This window comes from Chamaea fasciata, unplaced genomic scaffold, assembly GCF_029207755.1.
Source record: "Chamaea fasciata isolate MVZ Bird 193981 ecotype frontalis unplaced genomic scaffold, bChaFas1.0.hap1 SCAF_10, whole genome shotgun sequence".
NCBI classification, from domain to species: domain Eukaryota; kingdom Metazoa; phylum Chordata; class Aves; order Passeriformes; family Sylviidae; genus Chamaea; species Chamaea fasciata.
In genome coordinates this window covers 21101799-21120047 of record NW_027094095.1, presented here as the reverse complement: position 1 = coordinate 21120047, position 18249 = coordinate 21101799, and the positions used below count along the sequence as shown (strand labels likewise).

The window sequence follows — 18249 nt, the reverse complement described above, 5'->3', positions numbered from 1 at the left end:
AAATACATGGTCAAAAATCCTTTCAAAGGAACAAAAAATAAATTGTCCAAAGTTACTTTTTAAAATACCTTGCTAAAGAGGGGCTGTAATTACCAAGCATAGCACTTTAGTGTATTTAAAGTCTTCCTAGCACAATTTATACCTGCAGATCCTTTCGATATCGTCAGTCATCCTTATTTATTTTATACCAACATTATACTAGTGAGACTGTGTCCTCCTACATAATTTTTCCTTCTATAGCATTCATACTAATTGCAGTTTTATTACCTTGAAAAGTTCTTTTATACTAGCAGGTATAGGAGTGTGTATATATATGTCTATGTATTGTTGACCTATCTTTACGCAAGCAAAGAAACCCCAAGTATATTTACAAAATACTTTAGGAAATCCAGCAATAATGTTGAACAGCAAGTATTGGTTCACCCATCTTCTTTAATTACTTGTAGGCTATTAGAAAGCACATGGATTACAAAATCCAAATTTACCACTAAAACAGAACAAATTTGTAAGACATTAGAGGAAAATACAGCACGTGTGTAACCTATTAGTGTTCTTCATGGGAACAATTATGACACCCATCTGAAGATGCTTGTGGACCTAGAAGTAACAGCTTCTTAATCCCACCAGCAATTCAATTCGGATGAGTAGAGACCCGCTAAATTCTGAGCTTTTCTTCTATTTTTACATTACTCTGAAACTGAAACATGTTACATCTCTACCAGGTCGTCCCCTAGCAGAAAAAGTGGAAAATAAGATAAAAACCTCCCATTATCCCATCGCATTTCCACCGAACAAGGACCAAGTCGAATTCCCTGTTTTCACGCCCGCCCGATTCCGAAGGGATCCCGCAGAGCGGGGCACGAGGCGGGCACGGCGGGACCCCCGGCCCCGGTTACTGTCCCAGCCATCGGTCCCGGTCACTGTCCCGGTCCCGGTCACTGCCCCAGCCCCGGTTACTGGCCTAGCCCCGGTCCCAGCCATCGGTCCCGGGCACTGTCCCGGTCACAGCTCCGGTCCCGGTCACCGTCCCAGCCCCGCCCGCCGCGCTCCCGCTCCGGCGCGATGGCGCCACCTGCCGGCGCCGGCCGGGAGCAGCCGCGGGTCCGCCCGGCGCTGCCGCCCGCGGGGCGCGGGATCCCCGCCAGGAACCGCGAGCCCGTCCGCAAACGGGAGCTGGCAGAATTAGCACTAAAAGCGACTTATGAAGTCGCAGCCGGTACAGACTGAACGGGGATCTCGGAACAAACCCAGACACTTGTTTTAAGGAAAGCCCACTGAGCTGAGCAGCATCTACTTGCCAAATCAACAAACTACCTACTGGTTCATAAAGTGAGTTCCCCAAGGCTTCAGGATCACACAACAGCAGCTGCAGTTATTAAACACATCAAATTGAAAATAGCTGGTGGAAAAGAAGAAAGGACAGGAAAGAGAGAGACACGCAATAGATTGAGAGAACATTAGCTAGTAATATTCTGTAAATGAACCAATTACTCGTAATCAGCCTGTTACACAAGCAGCCCTCCTAACACAAGTGACCAATTATTTATTTTAGGAAAACAGTCACTGCCAGTAGTATCACAATTCTTCATAACAGAAGTATTAAATACAAAGCTTAATTCTCAAAAGCAATGAAACTAGGATGGTTTTATATGATGCTGTCTTTAATTCACTTCTTACTACCCTCAAGGGAAATACTCATCCCAGTTTTTACCAACACTTTCTGCTGATACAGGTCTTTTCCTCATGACAAGAACTGAAAAGGAGAAAGTGTTCCAACGGGCTGTAGAGTTACAATCCAAGTTTAAAAGACACATTCCTAATTTATTAGATGCGCTAAAACCTGCAAGGCTCCTCCTCCAAAGAAGCAAGATTTCTTCTACTCCTTAATGCTGACTTTTGCACTTGCATGGGGATTTAGACAAAACATAACCATCTGAAGCCTCAGAACCCCTAGACTGTCAGATTTTCTGCTAAAATTGGCAGCTACAGATCCCTGTCAGGACTGAGGCAGCTGCAGAACAAGCCCTTTGAAGTGAACACAGCTTAGACTGAAACAGCTATGAAGAAAGGAAATAGCAGAGGAACCTTCTCTTTATTTTTTAAAGCTTTTACTCGCAAATATTCACCTACCACTACGTGGATAGAAAGAATGCCTCTTCTCTTGGTTAATTAGTAGTTGTTCTCTGTATGAGCCTCAAGCCCAAGCCAGAGGAAACTTCAAAGGCCTCACTCATCAAATGTCACGGCATGAGCTCCACGTGAAGCTGCCAGTTCTGATCTGGTTGCACAGCTACGGCTCACGCTGGGCTTGGGAGCGGATCTGTACAACCAAGTAATTGCTAAGCAATTGTGTAACAAAAGAACAAACTTCTATTGAAAAGATTTGGCAAAGTCACAGCAGTGGGCAAGATGAGAACTTGAACAGTCTGCCAGCAGTACAATCCTGATACATGTTCATGCCTCATGTGACAGCAACTTCTTTATCCATAATCTGTGTAATCAGTGGTTTACCTCTTTTGTTCGTTTGGTTTTTAATGTCCTTATCTGCACGTGTGACACCTGCAGCTTCAAAACAAACAAATCAGATCTAACACAGACTGCTTAAGACTGTGTCAGAGTTGAGGCCTGGATTTCATTTACTGATTATGCTCTGTAACACAAACATTCTGTAGCATTCTACTGCCACCAATGTGTAACAGGAGAAGAAAAAAGGTATCAAGCTAACGTGGAGGGAAGAATAAAACAGAGGACATGATCCATAAATGAATGAAGCCTCAAGACTTCATCAAATGTTAAACCAGTAACATCTTCACACTCAGTAACCAATGCAATACAAATTTTGATGTACTAGCAGTATATACTTGTGATCTATCAGATACCTCTTGGTCAACAAATTTTACAAACTCGTAAGGGCCAGATTTATATAGTATGGACTAATGCATATGATCCAGATATAAATACTGTATGAAAGTAAAATATGAAATACACTAAACCTTGTAGGATATTTATAATGACAAGGACCAGAGTTACTGTTATCTTAAAAAATATATAAAACTGCTAACCACTGGCTTGAGCAACAGTAAACAAGAAGGCAGACAGGAATTTACATAAATTTATGTGTTGAAAAGTATTTAGTCCCTGATATAACACAATATTTCAATCCTTTGTTTCTCCCTCCTACAGGGCAGTATCATCAAGCACAAAAGATGCAACAGAAATGGAAGTACAATGCTAAATAAACCCTACAGAACAAGCACATCTTCCTTTACATCTTCCCAATAGGTGGCAACAGAATCCCAAAAATACAAAGAAGTTTAAACTTCTTTCTTTATCCACAAAGTAAAAGAAGCCCTGTTACAACTTCAACCAATGAATTTACACCAGTAATTTCAATCAAATGAATCACTGAATCTCAGGAACAGAAATTCTCAGGACAAAATAATGCCAAAGGCCAGAGAATTCACGGAACTCAAACAAAGCATTTATTAAAAAGCTAACTGGTATTGAACACCTAACCTGATGGCTTATACTCAGAGCTTATCTGGGGCGGGGGGGGGGGGGCAAACTACAACAAGTAGGAATTGCAGTAACAAAATATTTGAGCACTAGAGCAGAAACGTTAAGGAAGAAAGAAGATTCTCAACAAGGGAGAGGAAAGGAGTGGGCACTTTTAAACAAAATTTTCATCTGACAACTTCATCACAGTAGGTGGTCCATATTAACTCCCTGATTGCTGGTAAGAAATGACAGGAAGTCAGAGTTCTTTTTCCTTGGCAGTTACATAACTAGCGAGTTTTTGTGGCACAAATCAGGTCTAAATACGGACTACTTACTTGCTTTCAAATCCAGCCACATCCCGGTGCAAGGAAAGTGTCTCTGTGGTGATCTCCACCTTCCTGACACTGCCAAAGAAGTCTGTTATCAGAACTTTCTGAGGGTCTCTCTGGAACAGGTCGGTTCGGTGCCCAGGGGTGGAAACACACAAGCTTTTTGGACAGACCTGAAACTGGAAAGCAAGATGGACAATCACATCCTGTCCCTCATTCAACAGTCTCTACATACACCTTCCAAAATGAAACTACTATTAAAAAGAAAGATAAATGATACGTGTAACTTGCATTAATTTCAGCACAACCTCCACAGCTGAAAAAAATGGTTGAAAAAACACATTAAAATGCAAAAACATCTTGATTAAGCATTTCGGAAAACCTTTTTCCTTAAAATAATGCCACTGGAGTTTAAAAATCCTCCTGTGAAAGCCAACTATCAATTACATCCAACTGATAAATGCACAAATATAATGCTGAATATAGATGCAGCAATGCTGCTATAACTTTCCAGAAGTCACAAGTGGGCATAAATTCTTCATATTTACCAAAGGGAGGCATGCAAAATTAAACAAGCTTTGATAAGCAGCTATGTTGAAAGTTTCATAAAGAAGCAAAAATTTACATTTTGATCAGAAAAAAAAAAGTCCATTGGTCTTGTTTCTAATTTATAGCCCACAAAATAACATGTAAGATCTTCAAATATCAAAACTGCTTTATTTACATTAAGTTCACAGACATCCTGTGACACCTACAAACAAGCTAAATACCTTATTATTTATTTTACTCATGTATTTTGCCTACATATCAGATCCCCTATATCCCACACATGCTGCAACACCTGAAAGACAAAACCAGCACTAACAAAATCAGAAGGAACAGTGACAGATTTGTTGCAATATTTAGAACAGCTGGCAAGACCGGATGTCTGTTAAGTAACAAGTTTGTTACTTTCCCATCAGACACAAGGCAACACAAATGCATGTTGCACACAAAGCCATTTTGCACAAGTCCTACCACACAGATCACCTGGTAACAGTGCAGGATATGTGAGTCCTTCACATTCCAGCCACACAGAACATCTCACACAAGAGATTTAACATACAGGACTAAAACTGTCACTCTCCACATGGGCACTCTCTTCCTTAATCTTGAATTTTCCAAGTGATTTTCACAAACAGATCCATCAACCATAGGATCTAGAGCTCATACACCTGAATTACATCATGGGTCAGCTCTTACAAGGTTTCATCCTCGTGACAAAAACACAGGTCCTAATCAGCTCAGTGCAAATACAACTTGAATTATCCCAGCTTATGACTAACAAAACCCTGAGAGTTTCAGGCCATACTTCCCAGAAGAAATACTGTGATCAGCCTGACATGAAATGCATAGGCTTTTGTTGCTCATTCTCTTTGGACAACAGAGCCCACATTACAAAACGTTTCCCAGAGAGGAAACAATCTATCTGGCTTTTCTTCAATAGAGGACAGATTCTATTTTCCCATTCCTCCCTTCTGCTCTACTCCAGTTTCTCTTTTATCCCTTTTTAGCCTAAGCCTGTGGCATATGGCATTAGGCTGCTTCTCCAGGGAGACCTCAGCTCACTTTCACCTTTACCTGAAGCATTCAAGCACACATACACACTCAGCTCTTATTTTAATAATTCCCAACTCTCTTGTTGGCTGCTATCACACAGCTGCTAAAGAAGAGGCAAATCAAACCCGTTATCTTCCCTGTGGTGAAAATGGACTAGACTCATCAGCATCATGCTTCCCATACAAAAGCCATTTGTTAATGCACACACAAACCCTCTAAAGTTTTCATTTCCACCAAAACGCCAACAATTTTCTCCAGCTTTGCTCCAATTAAGGGCAAAAACACAACAAGTAAGTCTCTGAACTAAACTATAAAAAGTAAGCATTTGTTTTAATCCCACTATTTGAAGCATAAATTTATGCTGCAGTTATACAAGTGAGTCTCTCACCAATGTTTTGAGGGTATAAAAGTAGGAAAAAAACCCTGCATCAGCACTAGAAGTGGAAAAATGATACTGCACCCAACTAATTCTCACCTGTTCTACAACAGTTAACTACCACAACATATTGATACCAATTTGAACAAAAACATGAAGTGGCAGTGAGAAGAAGACTTCAGTGTTAAAAACCTACCCATCCACTACCACTGTGAGAATGGACTACAAACCAATTATATCACAGCAGACTAACCCTAATGACTGAGGGTCTTCTGACAAAAAAAGGAAAACACAAACACTGGCTAAATAAAGCACTTTTTTTCCTATATTAATTTTCCAAATTTTTAATTTTTTTTTTTTCACAGAGCTGAACAACTCCCCCAACTTTGTTATCTTAATTTTTCTAACAAGAATTTAGCTGTTTTATGAAAAATGACACCACATTTAGAAATTTATTTGAATCTTATTTTAAAAGTTCAAATGTATGACATTTCAATGTTGTTTTTATTTTCTGGGAATTGTGATCAAACCTAAAGCCAGTCATTTGCACAGTTTTATACTATCCCTTAGCAACACAGATGGAGCAGGTGGGGAGTAGGTGGAGTGGATTATGAAAAATGATGTATCATTCTTTGCAGGAATGCAATATCCAAATCTTAGGTGGATGTGAAGAAAAGCTGTTTCAAGAGTGGCTAGAGAAAAGTAAAGAGGTAACGGCATAGAGGCGATGTAACAAATACACAGCACTTCAAAAAGAGAAGACATTTGACATATCAGAATATCAAACAACTAAAGACCATTTAATTTTAAAACTAGGTAGTGAGCAACATAAGTTAACCTGATCTTGGAAAGCACAAACTTAAATTAAAAAACCAGAGTTGGATAGAGTACTTTCTGCAACTGTTGGCAAAAAAACAGGTTTATATCCTTACCACGGACTAACCATATGTCAATTTGGAACTCTTAAATGAAGCCTTGAAAAGCACCAACTCAAAGTCAAGTGGTCACACTTGCTGAAGTGCATGCAGATTATGACTCAGTACCTGATTACACAATGGTCTGGGATGGAAGAGACCTTAAAGATTATTTAGTTCCGCTTTCCTGCCAAGGGCAGAGACGCCTCCCACTAGACCAGGCCTCGAAGTCCCATCCAACCTAGCCTTGACCAAATTATCACAAATCAAGATATATTTGTGTCCCTTCGCCTCCACTCCTCGAGCATCAATCAGCAAATCAACGATGACTTACATGACGGAAGGAATTTACCAGTATGGATAACTTCCCTCAGCTCTTCCTGAATATTTGGCATAAAAGCAAAAACACAGTTAGGTATCTTCTCCAAAGAGCTCTGAAAGTAAACTATTTGGCCAGCTAATAAATTTCTACATTTTTCACAATAATCAGATTAACATCCTGCTGGCCAGGCCACCTGTACCAATTCCAAGAGAGTGTCTTACACAGTAGAAAGCACTGGTCCTTTTTATGATCTTTTATTGTTAACCAAAGTTATTTTCTGGTTTACAGTGACATTTGAATGAACAGGCTAGACAAAGATACTTAATCAACAAAGAACTTGTATATTCTTCTTTATCAAGATTTATTTTAAAGTTACCTGTATCCAATAGTTAGAAGGTATTAAATTATAGGACAGAATTTCATTCCCATAGAAATAAATAAAAGAACCTTGAGTCTTAGCCACTGAATCAATTTTGTATCAACATGAAATCTGCCAAGTGTGGGTTGTTTAGAAAGAATTTTAGCACACATGTAGCAGTCAGGCTAACACCATCCTCTGTAGACAGAGGGTGGCATAAAACTTTTGAGCAGCTGCTCCTTTTGCAGAAATGAATCTGTGACAATGTAAGTGGTGGTCCTTAGATTACTGATGTGGCACAGCAGGATTTACAGCTAAGAGATACCAAAGTATAACCCCTAAGTACAAAGAAACTGGCATTGGAACAGGTATAAAGGGTTAGTAGAGCAAATAAAATATGGATACATTTTATGTAGTCTCACAAGTGTATACATCTCACTGCTAGAGAGGCATTTTCATAAGTTTTGTCATCTGTTATGTTATCTGGTTGGTTTCTACTTTTCCTTCTGCTTCATACCTGAAATCTATGTTTGCCTCAGCTATAATTAAGTGCAAACACTGACGGATTTGTACATATCTTGCTCTGGAATCTAAGCAGATATACAGATAAATTAGTCTCTGCTGGCACTTGTGAGTGCACTGTTAGGATTTTAACTGTTTAATCACCTTTGCAAAACAACATCAATGCCTGCTTTTCCAAATCTGCAAAGCATCTGCTATCCTGGTTTTAGAACATTTCTGGTAAAATATTTCCATTGCAAATGCTTCATTGTATTGATATGAATATTTAATGAATACTTCATTATTTTTTCAGCAAAAAATACAAAATCCGGCTAATTTTGGTTATTTTTTTCTGGAGCCAGCAATGTACTTTCAAATGAGGACAATCCTTGAAGTGTTACTCAACTACATTTAACAATGGCAAAAAGCCTCCCTCCAAAGCTGCTTCCGAGAGAAACAGCAGGAGCATAAAAGGCATTTGAAGAACCCTACAGACAAAATAGATTAGTTTTAGAACTATTAAAGTGATTAGCATATTCATGAATGTTGAGTATTCTACTTACTAGGTCATTCATATTTGTCTGACTGGCTGGATGAATTTCTTCCAGGAACTCTAACACATAGAACGTGTATCTGTCCATGAGATGAACACCAATCCCCAGGTCAGGCTGATGCTTTAAAAACAACACACAGCAGTTATTGGGCATTTGCAGGAGAGAACTCAGCATTCAGGAGAGGGAACAGAATGTAACAGCATGTTGAAAAAGTTAAGCATAATTTTTTTTTGTTCTTAGGCAAATTATGTAAAGAAAATTGCTAGCTGTGAAGAAACCTACTGCTCATAAGTTGAACAATGCAGTTTATCTATAAACTGTACCCTGGTAACATCTTTCCCAAAAAGTAGGTAAATCCTTCTTAATGGTCCAGCACAGGCCTGTGGACTTCGAAAAATAGGGCTGGGAGAGCCAGTGTATCTTACAGCAGTGTGTGGGTTCAGGTAATCCTGACCAGCTGGTTTTGGTCTGGCTGGGATCTCTCCTATGCAATTCTCCTCTCTTCTCTATTTCAGCTGGGATATAATTACAGCAGGTGAAGGTTAGCATTTTGTTTCATATCAAGTATAGTAAGTCCTAGATTGAATATTCCTCACACACAACTCCCAGCAGTCTTCCCATAAGATTCCTTGCTATCCTGGGCAATGCATAAATTGGCCAGCAAGCACAGAAATCCATCATTAGCCGGGTTCTTTGGGACAGCACACAAAAACAAGCAGGAACAGTACACTCACAAGTTTTGTCAAACCCCCACAAAATATCTTATACATTCAGTAATCAGAATAAAGGAAATCTTTAGTTAAAAGCTCAGCAGGAATTGTGCTTTTAACTCAGGCATTCTGATAACTGTCCTCAGGATCACATAAATCTACTTACTGATAAAGAATCTTCTCCTACTTGGCTGCTAGCCAAGGCCATTATATTGGGTGAATAAAACCGTTCATACATGGATGCTCCTTGACAAGTATCAATAATAAACAACAACTCATTGTACCTGAAAGAAACAAAACAGCCTCCTTACCCATTTCTACTTAAACACCATATACATACTTTGCTTTTTAGTTACCAGGGCAGCTGCTCAGAATCTAAGGACCAGGAGCTCACCCTGATCAGATTTAGGATGCCAGTTTGCCCAAAGCAATATATTTGAGCACCTCTAACTGCAGGAAGCTGAAAGCAAAAACTAAAACTTTGCTTTCTGAATACAAACTCTCAAACAATTTTATGGACAACTGACAGCCTCATTGCTGCAGGGAAGCAAGGCCTACCAGTAAGATAATTTAAAAGTATGTTCAGGATATTCAATATTCAATGTCTACATAAGGCTTATTTCTTACCTCCTTTTCTGCCACATTTGTTCAAAGGCATCAGCAAGTTCCACATTTGTGATTTCTTCAGAATCTTGAAATTTTAGGAAACCATTTCCACCATGGCCTGACAGAAAAATCAGAAGTTAGACAAGGATGTAGGTTAAAGGAAGATATAAAGCCTAGCTGATCGTTTTTCTAAAACAAGGTAAACACAGTTCTCTTTCCCCAGGGACAGTCCAACAAAATAAAATATTGATACAGTAAAAACAATACAAATACACCATTTCAAATGGAAAACTATCCTGGCTCAGTACTGCCTTACAGGCATTTTTCCTTAATTAGAATGACATGCTGAAACCAGAAAAACATCTTTTGGTCGATCCTTTTGTGCACTTGGACTACTGGTGCTTTCAACAAACCCATCCAACTGAGCAAGCATCAATAAATTGTACACAGAAACCTGCAATTACCTGTCATATATATTAGAATATTGCTTCTGTCATCAGAAAGAAGACGTTTAGATCGTGGTGTGCTTGGTGGGATTCTTCCCGTTAAAACACGCAAGAAATTTTCAACAGTAACCTAGGAATAGAAGCATAAAGTAATTTTCTAAAAATAAAAATATTGATCAGCTATAGGCTGGGTTACAGAAATTAAATAATGGAACACTAAAATATGCAGTGTATCTAACCAGACACAGTATGGTGTGGTATAAACGGCATAAACATTTTCTGTGTAAGGTTTTCCTTCAGGTTAAGAATCATGTGGCACCTTTCACTCTACTCCTCTGACATCAGCCTGTTGCTTAATTATATCAAATAAATCTACCACCATTATAATTTTAAAATATATTTACATTGATCTAAAAACCTGTCAGCATAGAGCTACACTGTGCCAAAGCTGCTCCTGTACTCACAAAATGCTCCAACATTAGTGTGTGTTACCATGGAAAAACAAAAGTTTAAATTCCCTCTGCAACTCAGAAAAGAAAAAACAAGATCAATTCAATTACGTAAGTCTGAGTGATCAGATAGATCTTATCTGAGTGGTGACTGCAAGACATTCTACAAAACACCACTTCCTCTTTAAGTACCCATGAACAGCTCAAATGCCAGCAACAAATCCATACCCAGGAAAAAACATGATAAAAAGAATGTAGCTCTATATCCAGTTCTGTGTCTTCACTTTTTGGTATAAAGCTTCAGATAAATAAAACATCTACTGTATACTTCAATACAATCCAATAAACCTTTAGCAATAATTCTACAGCACTATTAAACCAAGAAACTGATGTGTAATTTTGTCTCAGTTGGTTGAGATGCTGCCTGATATGATGGAATATTACATGAAAAGACAGGTGACAGAATGCAGATTTTTATACAGTAATTGCTTTGCAGTAATGATTAAGTTAAGGCTTTTGTTTTATTTTAGGAGCATATGCCTAAGATTAGGAATTGAAGTACATCTACCTAATAAACAATTCACCTCCACACCAAAATTTTCACAGTAATGTTTGTGTTGGCAAGATGTGACACTGAACAGTCATTTCCAAAGAAATTTCAGTAATGTGATTCTCTTCCATTATTTAAAATAGATACACTAAATATGTGTCCAGTACAATGAACTTCAAATACAAACTCAAACATCAAGAAAGGGAGGGGTATGTATTTTAGCTGACAATAAAAGCCCAGCCCAAAACCAGTAATATGAACAGAAAGATTTCCTCGGACCTCAAAGATGCTGCATAAATCTTTAAACTAACACTAAAAAATAAAGACTCAGTGTTTTAATTAAAGCACTGTCACCTCATAGCTTCTGTAATCCACTTCCACATCATCTCCATAGACATTCAGCTCCATGTTTTTATGGCTAAACACAGTTGCAGGTTTGGGATTTCTGGGATTACATGCCATATCATCTGCCAGCATTAAGACAATGTGACTGTGGAAAATAAGAAAAAAACCATTTCGGACATTCTACTTTCACATAACAGTCAAACAGAAATTAGAATAACACAGTTCAACAATTACAACAATAGCTTGGATCATTAAAAAGATTCCCGGAACCGCAGGTGAAACTTTGCATAGCTATACCCTAATTCCTTATGAGCATCCTCAGTATCACAAAGATATCACACACAGAAATGCAGCTGGTTGTCCTTTATCTACAGGACTAATCAGGCCAAAGATGAGCGTGAGAGTATTTCACATCAGCAACTTTAGTATACAACCTTGTCTGGACCTAGGAGGTCAGAGCTCTTAATAAAAAAATTCAGAGATTTTTAAAGGGCACTAAAAACAACCAACTCAAAGAATCATGATTAATGTTTATTTTTTAGATGTGATTTTGAGGGTTTTTGGGAACTTTTGGTTTGTTGTTTTTTGGTGGGGTTTTTTGGGGGTTTTTTTTGTCTTTTTGGTATTTTGAAAGAAGTCTTGTAGCAAAGAAAGAAAAACAGAAAAAGTGAGTTTGTCTGAGAAAAAAAACACACTCAAATCCACATAAAAATTGCTGTAAATGCTAAGTGAAAAGGCTTTCTCTCTCTCTCTTCTCCAATGTCTTGGAGAGTATTCTTTACTGTAGTCTAAAACATTGCTGACTTTTTGAGATTAATTCCAGATCTTTGGATATGGATAAGAAATGGATCTTGCTACTAACACAGACATCTCAGTCACGCCGTAGTTCTTGCAGTGTTTCTAAAACCCACACTTATTTTGACTTTAATGGTGAAGACAAATGGATGCAAAGAAGATGAAAGTTCTCAGGTAAGGGCAGGACTATGACTTGTAAGAGAATTTCTGAGGCAGTGCTGAGGGTACCTGTGCTTCAAAGGCTGCACAGGAGAGAGGACAGGTGCTTCTGAATGATATGTGCAAGAAAAAAAGGAATCTTTCTGTGCCTTGCAGCCCACAGCACTTCCACAGTGTGTTCCCTTGATTTATAACCATAAAATGCATCTAAAAATTGAGTTTCAAAATCCACTCTTTCAAAAACCAGAAAGCCACTTTTTTTTTTCTTTTTTTTTACTTTTTTTTTAAATTCATAGTTGAGTGGGAGTTAACTGAGGACCCCAGTTGTGCAGTTTCGGTCTTGGAGAAAAAAATGCCATATCAATTCAATCCATCAGAATATGCATTTTTCAGTGATGAAGCAGGCCACACTTCTTTAGGCAGACATGCCAGAGAGACTACCAGTTCTCTAAACTACCATCAAAAACCAGGACCACAAGGAATGCTACAGGAGTGTATGATACATAGAGCTTATTACACAATGGATGCTGGTGCCTTAAATTCACTTCCACAGTTCTGATAGAAGTAAATTACATTCTGAAACTGGATGGAACTGTGCCAACACCCCTACAACTTCCAGTAGGAACACAAAGAAAAGACACTTCAGAACCTTGCTGTTCCTGTTGTCAAAGAAGAGATACTGTTTTAACCCTTGTGCTATCACTAGAGAAACACAACTTGTATGGACAAAAAACCTGGTTTCTCCAAAAAAAATCACGCAAAATGGATTTTTTTCAAGGCAACTGTCAATATACAGGAATTGCTCCTACAGATCAGAACCTTTAAAGACTTGGTATAGTTACAGATGTGGAAGTCTTATATCTTAATACAGTCAGTTACCAACATCTCCACACTAAAGGGAAATTGAAGTACAGCAAGGCTCATCTCTTACAGTAGTACTGTCACTGCTGAGTGCATTTAGCAATTTTCACGTTACACTTTCACCAATTTGTTAAGTGGTACATTTTAGTGGCTAGATCTAATTAGCCTGTTTCAAATGGAAATTTTATTATGCAACTTGTTGCTTTTCCTTTGGAACAACATTGCTGCACTTTTCACCACACTGATGTGCTTGCATTCTTCCTTTTTACTTTTATCCAGTTAAACTGGGAAGAAAAATGTATTTCCATATCGCTTCAGATGGCATGAGAACTTCAGTAGCACATTTGCAAGAATTGGATTCACCAAGATTCCCTCACCTATCGGGAATGCCCAGTCTCTTGACACTTCTGTACACTGAAAGAGTATTTGCCACATGACGATAATTAAACCAGAATCGAGATGTACACACCTTGAAATGAGAAAAAAAGCATATTAAATAGTGTAAAGATACAAACTGGCCTGACACACTGCATCAGAAGAATGGGATTACAGGAATATTATAAAAACAGTAACGACTCAGAAAGAATATAGTAACATCAAGAATCTCATGACATAAGTTACGTAAATCTTAGCTGTACCAAAGCAAGAAATTCTGAAAATACAAGTTAAAAAAAGTTCCTAGCACACTGACTCAAGACAAAATTGTCATAAACCCTTACTAAATATACATAGTGGCACTTCAGGGAATAATTCAGCAACAGTAAGTGCATAAGTTAATTTTTTTCATTTGCTTTCTCCTAATCAAATGGAAGAGAGATCAAAGGAAGAGTTCTCATCTCAATAGCAAACCCATTCTGGGAGCATTGTTCCACAAAGGCACAAGTGAATTACTTCATGCAGAAGCCACACACAGGGGAAAATGCACTGAGGACATTTGCATTTATGGAGTCAAAGTAAGAGCAAAGTGAGCTCTAACCAATACAAATACAAATTAATCTGAATCCAAATTCTCAGAGTTGAATTTCTACAGTTCTAATATGCAAGGGGTTAGGGCTCAGCCATTCCGTCTATATACACACTCCCTAAATCAGGTTCTGATTCAGACACTTCAAAAGCTTCTAAAAGACGTGACTTTAGAGCCACAAAAGCAGAGATGTGGAAAAAAGCTTTTAGACAGTTTTTATTAATTTTTCAGCTCTAAACATATAACTCTAAGTCACACTACACAGCATCTTTTTCTCTACTCTTTTCATAAAAATAACTGAATTGTAGCTTAAGTAATAATAAAATTCAGCCTGAAAGGATCTCTTTGTGTGTCTATTACCCTATCAGTTAGGAATTCCAAAAAAGTCCACAGGAATCAGACCATGAGGACATTAGCCATTCAGCAAGACTTAAAGCTCTGAAAACAAACTGTGTCAAATTAGGCTGAGACATTTCAAGGTACTATCATCTGGCCCCTGCGTCCAGTACCTCCCTTACAACACAGTGGAAAGAGTGTCTAAGCTTTAAATATAGTTACCCACATTGCAGCACATTAATTCAATTAATTGATGAGGTGGGATTGCAGTATGATCCCAGGTTTGAAGTGCCTGACAGCAGTAAACCCCTACCTGTTTTACTGCTTAAAAAATTAGTAGTAACTGTTACAAAACTTAAACCATGAACCACAGAGAAAATAAAACCAGCAGGAAATCTCTTCAGCAGAGAAAGTACAGGTCCTTGGACCTAATTTTCCACCTTTTTTGTGTGTTTTTATAGGTCCCAATAAAAGCATCTATTTGTTAATAACATTAAAGTAGTATGTTATGTTTTAAAGTTTCAAGTTTGTACATTGTAGAATATATAAATTATTCCTTCAATTAGTTACTGTTAACTTTCTTTTTATATTGCTCAGTTTTAGTATCTGGAAAACAAACAGCTGCTGCTGAGTAATTACAATAGTGTTCTGAAACAAATTAGTCATTAAGACCTGAATTGTGTTTAAGAACCAATTGTGCAGCACGATTCAAAGCTAATAAAAGTTACATGGCAAAGAAGAAAGAATTAGGGTAAGAACAGTTGATCTAAACACTACATTGCCTGAATTGATTTTATTCCCAGCCTGTTATCACAAGTTAACAGATTGAATAAGAACAAAAATGAGACACAAAGTCTACCTTTCTGGTCAAAGAGACCAGACTTCCCTGGTAGCAGAATTACACCTTCTTTCAACATGCAGTATGCTAATTTAACTATTTTAATGCTTTCCGAACTTTTGTTTTATGAATCCTGCCATGTAGCTAGACACATTGAGTGCTTGAAATCCGGTCATATTGAAAAGATAATTTCATTATAGTGTAATAAATTTCCAGGCACAATTTCAAATTTATTAACTTCCAAATGTTTATCTTTCCACTTCTTTCAAATGACCATGATTCTTGAGTGACTGTTGCAATTATGGTTCCTGATGAAAACCTCTCAGCTTTATTGGAGGAAAACCTGGACCATGCTTACCAAAACTGCCCAGTTATTTGTATGTCCACTTCTAAAAAACTGCTCTGCTTGATCCTGAAAGATGAAAAAAAATTTAGGTTTTTCAGCAATAAGGAAGAAATAACCATAGTTTTGTTATTTCCACAACAGTGTTCAATGCATATGTTTACCACACATTAATACTGAATAAACCTTAGAAAAGCTAGAAGACAGGTATTTTTCTTAACATTTGCACATTTCATGTGAATTAACTGCTCCAAATCTTTCCCAGAAACTTGCTACACAACAAAGAAGAACTATTAGTCACTTGCACCTCAGTTAAAACCAAAAGTCCACACAACTCTACTCCAAAGGACACTCCAAGAACGAAATAATATGATTTATTGACCTACGGTTTCATCCTTAATGAGAAAAGAGGCTTGGATTCAATTCAATTCAATTTTAAAAAGCAGGTAAGAGAATCTGCAGTTTTAACCCACTTTAAATCCAAGGCGGTTACATTTATCTTCCAGCATCAGGATCTATGACAGCAACCTTCTGTATAAACTGTGTTCTCCATAGTTCCCACTTTCCTTTGCAGATGAGAGGGCCTTTTCTCCTTAACAGACAGCGTAAATCAGGACATAAAAAGGAGCTAAGACTTCACAGAGGTAAGGGAATAAGTCTGTCATGGGGCAACAATCCAAATCTGCTGACTCTTAAATCAGACTCTATTAACTCTGAGGAGTCCTGGTATGATGCTCGTGGTCTTACACAAAACACACGGTAACAGAAATGGTGTTGTACTTCAAGCAGCAAACAACTTGCAGTCTAATTAGTCATCCAGAGACTGTAAGAATATTTCTATTGTTCTGGGTGCGGGGGTTGTTTGGTCATACTTGCAATTAATTTCAAGCATAACAACTTGTTAATAACGCAGAATTCAAAAGCAAACAACACTCCAAATGTAGCGTGGGCACAGTGCATTAAGCCAATTGCTGGAACATGAAATTACTCCCACCTGACAAACCCACTGGCACCCGCCATGTGCAAGCGCCTGGCACCTGCGGGACGGGCACCGGGCCGCTCCTCCGCCCCGGGAGCGCCCGCACCCAGCCCGGGGCACCCCGGCCCGGCCAGCCGGGTCCAACGGGCACCAGACACCCGCCACGAGATACACTGCGTGGCCAAGAAGAAACTGAATTTCAGAAACCCGCAAGAGGACGAAAAGTCTGGGAGTTTGTAACTTTCAGCACTTTGCACGAAGCACGCGCGGCGGCCGAGCCGCCCAGCGGCCGCGCACGCAGAGCCCCGCGGTTCCGCCCACGGGGCAGCGCCGGGCGGGACCGGCGGCGGCTCCGCCCGCCGGGGAGGCAGCGCTGCGGACCGCGGCTCGGTACCGGTGCCCATCGTAGCGACAGAGCCCGTCCTGCGTGCCGCCAGCACCTCCGGACAGCTCCGCGGGCAGCGCACGGCCGCGCTCCCTGCCTGCGGGGGGAGGCGATGGGGACGCCGGCAGCACCGAGCCCAAGGCTCCGCCCGCCCGCTCCCAGGCCCCGCCGCTGCTCCCCCAGCCCCGTACCTGGGGGCCGCTGGCCAGCGCTGCGCCGCACCAGCCCAGCAGCAGCAGCAGCGCGGCGGCGGCGCGGGCCCGAGAGGCACCGGGCACGGCAGCCGCCATCTCGCCCCGCCTCCTGCGCGGGCCCGGCCGCCGCGGCTGCCGGAAGGGGGGCGGCGGCCTGTGCGCAAGTTCCGCGGGGCGGGAGCGCCGCCGGCCCGGGGCCGTGCCCGTCCGGGGTCGTGCGCTGCTCGGGGCCGTGCCGTGCCCGCTCCCGGCGCCTGGCGGAGCGGTGCCCCTGCCCTGAGCTCATCGGGTGCCTGCTCACGCACAGAGCTCCCCCGGCCTCCCCGGCTCTGGGAGCCCGCTCCGGGCCGGTTTGGCCGGGCGGAGGCGGTAATGGCGGCAGGTCTGGCCGTTGCCTTGGGCACACGAGTTCACCGTGGCTCCGTCACGAGCTGGTGCTAGAAAACACCGCGCATCTCGCCTTTGGCTTGGCTGGCTCCTGCGGGTGTAACAGCAGACGATTCTCTCAGCCACCTTCCAAAAATGCCGTGAAGCCCTGGGCTCCACTGGGGTCGCTGAGAGGGCAGGACATGGTGAGCTGTGAGCCCAGGGCGTCATCAGGTCTTGGTGGCCACAGGGCTGCCTTGGAGAGCGGAGGGCACAGCTCGGGAACGGGACCACCTTTGGCAAGGGAGGGAGTGAGATCTAAAGCTAGATTTTTATTTTTTTTTCTCTTAAGCCGTGCTATAGCTTTGCCTGTAGTGCATGCATCCCTCAGAGCTTTCGCATCATCAAATTTTTATTTCAATGTATTGAACCACTTGGTACGAACCTTTTTATCTCACCTTGTCACTGCTTT

At 40.4% G+C, this 18249-nt stretch overlaps 1 protein-coding gene across 1 annotated transcript in view; it reads right to left on the bottom strand.

Moving 5' to 3' along the window:
• PIGK (phosphatidylinositol glycan anchor biosynthesis class K) overlaps positions 1–17538 on the bottom strand; it is a 63731-nt gene extending 46193 nt beyond the window's left edge. Inside the window, exons 1-9 of the mRNA XM_066192620.1 lie at positions 17409–17538; positions 15869–15922; positions 13750–13841; positions 11567–11702; positions 10232–10343; positions 9789–9885; positions 9328–9445; positions 8461–8571; positions 3834–4006 (exon numbers count right to left, since the gene is read on the bottom strand). Of these exons, the coding sequence (XP_066048717.1) occupies positions 3834–4006; positions 8461–8571; positions 9328–9445; positions 9789–9885; positions 10232–10343; positions 11567–11702; positions 13750–13841; positions 15869–15922; positions 17409–17507 (992 nt within the window). The 5' untranslated portion in view covers positions 17508–17538. The remainder of the gene's footprint in view (positions 1–3833; positions 4007–8460; positions 8572–9327; positions 9446–9788; positions 9886–10231; positions 10344–11566; positions 11703–13749; positions 13842–15868; positions 15923–17408) is intronic.
• Positions 17539–18249: the final 711 nt, after the last annotated feature.